Source organism: Montipora foliosa, chromosome 5 (assembly GCF_036669935.1).
Source record: "Montipora foliosa isolate CH-2021 chromosome 5, ASM3666993v2, whole genome shotgun sequence".
Classification (NCBI taxonomy): domain Eukaryota; kingdom Metazoa; phylum Cnidaria; class Anthozoa; order Scleractinia; family Acroporidae; genus Montipora; species Montipora foliosa.
In genome coordinates this window covers 44,869,925-44,874,924 of record NC_090873.1, presented here as the reverse complement: position 1 = coordinate 44,874,924, position 5,000 = coordinate 44,869,925, and the positions used below count along the sequence as shown (strand labels likewise).

Sequence of the window (5,000 nt, the reverse complement as noted above, 5' to 3'; positions counted from 1 at the left end):
CAAATCTGTTCAACGGGGAGCTTATCGGGGAGCGTATCCTGAGCTTGTCTCAAGTTTGCTATGGTGTCATGTGACAAGCTTGTTTACACGATCTGTGTCAACAGATGGTGCAATCTCAGACTCTTCGTTCCTTCGAGGGCAATATTTCAGAGGAGATGGTGAGGGGTTGATTCAAGACTTGTGGCACCTCTATAACACACTCAACGGCACAGAAGACGATGCAGGCTTCGACGAGAATATTCCAGAAGACGAGGAAATGGACGACGAATTCGAGATAGACAGCGAGGAAGAAGACGAGCAATAAGATCGACCCCTATCACACAACAACACAAATGGCTCCTTTACGAGCCACCAAATAATAGAAGTCCATGTTAAACCAACAACAACTTCTCTTCATTTTTTAAGTAATTTAGCTTGGCTTGTAAGTGAATACACGTTCATTTGTTATTGTTTTACTTTTCTGAGAAAATTCTTTTTATCAAAAATACTCGGCTATAAGCCGAGTCCCCTTCTACGGCTTTAAATTTGTCCAAATTGAGTGTGGATTTGTGTAAAAATCGTTCAGCTTATAGCTGAATAAGTACGGTACTCTGCAATCTAATATAAAGAAATGTTTAAGGGATTCAATCTCTTTTTTTGCAAAAGGTACATAATGGGAGTCAACCAACTTTATTTTGAATAAAATCAACGTGGTGCAGGGATGGCAGAGTGGAGAGAGTACTTGACTTGGCATCACATGTGGGTCGTGTTTGTTGGTTCTCTACTCTGCTCCGAGAGGTTTTTCTCTGGATACATTTACTCCAGGTTTCCTTTCTCCTCAAAAACCAACCTACGATTTGATATTAGCTGTTTGATTAGCTTAGTATAGTGTCCCTAATTGGTGCCCCTGAAAGCTACCGTCGTTTTCATCTAAGCGTGGATGCACGACTGAAAAACATGTTTTTTGAAGTTTGAGTTTGGCAGCCATTAATACAAGCATTTGTACGCAATAGTTTGACTGGAAGTATTTGAAGAAATACTTTGTTAGGTTCGATATCCACTACTCACTCGAGTTCAGGTATCCTCCCCAAGGAGAGGCGGCTGGACGCGTGAGCGATGGGTTGTGTCTGTGATGTAAGTTCAAAGATGATTTATGCGAAGTTAATAGTTGCGGGGAAATAGCATTAGAAATCCCAAAACACTGATTGTAACAAAACAGTAATTACATAACAATGCTTAAAACGTTTGTGCGAAGTTTCCAGATGATACGAGCTTGAGTTTGTGGTTAAATGATCAAATATGTGCGTTTGAATTCAACCCACCAGTGAATCATCAACGAAATCTTTGGCTGCTTCAGCTCTCAGTCGACCTCATCAACCCCCTCATTTTGCCACCAATAAACTCAGCAGTAATTTCAATTGATCTTGAGGAAATTGACTTGCTCTTACATCAGCTTAGTCTAAGGAGAAATTGCAATAGCAATGGATTTGAAAGGCGTATTTTGACCTTGGTGCCAACTGGAAAATCAGTGAAGTTTCCAAAAATGACACAATCCCCATTCTCCAGCTTCTCGAACACTTTTCGTTTTCAAAATCTTGGATGTTTCCTACCTTAAAAGCACTGTAAACCTTGAACAGGCCATGTCAAAGAATACCTTCACAGCCAAAAAATACAATTTATGCCAGACCGATTTGTGCAGGCGAGTTTCTGATTGGCGGAGATTAACAATGGCTCACCTCATGCGTCCAGCCGTGATTTCGGGATTGAACGCTGGCTCATTTCCCAAAACAGTGGCTGGTAATTGAGCCTAATACTTTATCAGATCAGGGTCAATTTCTTTAAAAAAGTCTTCTATATCCAGTCTTGCAGCCATTCTAGGAAATTTTGCATGGACATTCCTCAAACTTCGATTAATTGAAGCCAGTTAGAGTATGTTTTCCCTGTTAAGTGTCCAGGCTTAGATGAAAATTATTGTAAGAACAGTTGACAATGTAAATGTAAATAAAGTTGATTATTAAAGTTTTGGGATAAGACAAGGTGATGTAGCATTATTTTTAAATAAAATAAACTGTGATCATTCAAGCGACCATCTCATTAATATCAAATAATATTTTTTCTTATCAGGTACTTCAATTATAGAACTACAAGGTTTTTAGCTGAAGAAGGCTTTTATAAATTTCACAACTGGTTTGATGACCGGGCATGGTATCCACTGGGAAGAATTATTGGTGGCACAATTTATCCAGGTACAGTAAGACATCAATCACTGAGCTCTGTTTTCAAACTTTTCTGGAATGATAGGTGTAAACAGAGATGATCTGTGTCATTCCAAAGGCGTCTAGTTCTTTCAGTCACTTCTAAGAATGACGACGGCTGACTGTTTCTGCTGCAAAACGTCCACGAATCATGGACTTATTCCACAGTCTCATTGAAAAAAAAAAGCTAGTTCTTTCAAATGCAGTTGATGTTGGATGTTTAAGGTGCACCCAAGGGAAGGATGGGAAACTACATGTAGTTTATTGAGCAAAGGACAACTAGAGTCCTAAGCAGGATTTGAAGCTGCAACCCCTTATTAATAAGCACCAGTTGGATGCTCTACCATCAAGCTCCTTCCCTGTAAGAGCTATACTGGAGGTTCTACACAATGTAGTAGAGGCACCCAACTGGTGTTAAGAGATCGTAGGGTTGAATTCTGTCTCGGTCTACGTATTTTCGGAACTTTGTTCTTTCGCCTGTCACCAATCGACTAGATCCCCATGCTACCTCTTCATTTGATGCAAAAAAACTGCATTGCACTGTAAACATTCTTTGTAATCATGAATGAATGCAGAACAATTTCCACTGTAAAATGAGGAACCAACTCAAGCCTCTCCTTCCCTGAGGCATCAGTCAAAGGACTGTTAGTTTTTCTAACTTTGCCCAGAGAAACCTGTAAGAAAATTATTGAGCTGTAAGAGGTAAAGTATCTCTGGCGTAGGTAAAAAGATTTACCTTTATTAGTGATGTAAAGGTATTTGAATTTAGGATAACTGACACATAAACTGCCGAACCAAAACCTTCAAGAAGGATTAGGATAAAACCTGAGTTAAGTGTGATCAAAAAACAACCAATTTGCACGTTGTATGTGATGTACCTTAAACATAACTTCATACAACTCAGCCCAGAACATCCGATCAAACATCCATCAGCATCTTTTTATAAATTTATGGATGAATATCATATCATGAGGTATCACTCCATACATTTCTTTCAAAAATATGACAATTTTTTATGTGGCATCTGACAGGATGCAGCAATGTGGATCTGCATAATTCCCTAAAATTCACATCCTCCGCATAAGTACGATATTTTCCGCATAAACAGAAGAAATGCCTGATATTAGTGATGAAGCATCTGCTTACCATCCTCACAAACTTAAAAGCCTAAGAGATTGAAGAAAACATGCCATTTCTTTGGCAAGATGGAAGGTCGAAAGCAGTTTCCACACATTTTTCGGCAATGAGCCTGGACACTAGAACCTGTACATGTGTTATCCCTGGGATCAAAATACCTGAAAATGGTCAATGATTGAGGAAATGGATCACAGTCCAAACATATACATGTAACAATTTTGCTCCATATCTTCAAATTTAAACAAAATTCATGAGGAGAAACAAAATAAGTTTTATTGCTTTATTTATTTTAGAAAATGTGGTGGCAAAATGCCACCTGGTAACCCTTTTATTTCAATGGTGAAATCTGGTCGCAAATTGGCAACTCTTCTATATATTTTAATCACAAAGCGAAAAAATTCAGTAAAATGCGGCTGTATTGGTTGCAATTTCGAGTCCTGATTTACCATAAGCATGTAAATACATTGGAAGACCCTAATTATTAGTTTTATAACTTGTTTAAATTTCCGTGTAATTTCCACATAATCAATGCTTGTTTACGCATAATATGGCCAAAATTTTCTGCATAATCTTTCCCTTCCTTTTTTTCTGCATCTTATCAGAAGCCCAGCTTTTAGCTGTTACTTTGATGGACAACTGAAAGAAAAAATACTAAAAAATACCTATCCGATCATCTTAATTGGAAGAATAGTAACTGTTACTCTGTTGTGTTAGGTAACTTACGAGTGCTTGATCAAAAAAAAAAAGAACTATTTTTCTTTCCTCTTCTTTAGGTTTGATGGTAACATCTGCAGTCCTGTATCACATTCTGAATTTCTTCCACATCACTATCGATATCAGAAATGTCTGTGTCTTCTTGGCTCCTTTATTTTCATCGCTCACTACACTTGTGACATATCACCTTACTAAAGAACTTAAGGTAATTGTATCTGCGCGGTGTTATTTGTAATTTAGAAAATTATTTCCCTTCTCTCAGCTCAGATTACTTCTATCATCATAACCATTACAATTTTCTCAAATTTGATTGGTGTATTAACTGCTTTATTTTTCACTAATTATTGTGTAGGGTTGAAATTGGACAGTTGGCTGTAATCGGATACCTGAAATCGGACAGTTACATCAGCCAATCACATTAAGTGCATTCAGCTTAATCCACCAATCACAGAATTTATCACAATAACCATAGCAACAACCACTTACCTTACCGAACTGGGGATTTTCCAAAGTGGACGAAATTTGTAACATTAGACAGTGAAAAAGGAGTGCATTAATTTTTTTTCTCTGAAATTGTAATGGCTTTGATTAATTGGTAACTGGACTTCGTGCCATCCAATTCGGTCGGTACTCGTGATTAAACAAATCAGACTCTCACTACGCAGTCGTCTGATCTGTCAATCACTCGTATGATTACAGACTGAACTGGACTCCACTTAGTCCTATTACCGTTATTAATCTTACTTGCTGACTGAATAACTTTGTTCATCCAATAACATTCACTTGTATGGTTAAAGATGCTAATTTGGTTTGAAGATCAGCTTAGATCACACTATAAGTTCTGTAATTTTATTGCAACATTCATTCATGTAGATGAAGTGATAAATTATTGGGGAAAGCTTGAGACAACTTGCC

General features: G+C 37.7%; 1 protein-coding gene across 1 annotated transcript in view; it reads left to right on the top strand.

The window, feature by feature from the left end:
• The window catches only part of LOC138004355 (dolichyl-diphosphooligosaccharide--protein glycosyltransferase subunit STT3A), a 24,917-nt gene that overhangs the window by 2,633 nt on the left and 17,284 nt on the right, over nucleotides 1–5,000 (top strand). Inside the window, exons 3-4 of the mRNA XM_068850848.1 lie at nucleotides 2,104–2,225; nucleotides 4,145–4,290. Of these exons, the coding sequence (XP_068706949.1) occupies nucleotides 2,104–2,225; nucleotides 4,145–4,290 (268 nt within the window). The remainder of the gene's footprint in view (nucleotides 1–2,103; nucleotides 2,226–4,144; nucleotides 4,291–5,000) is intronic.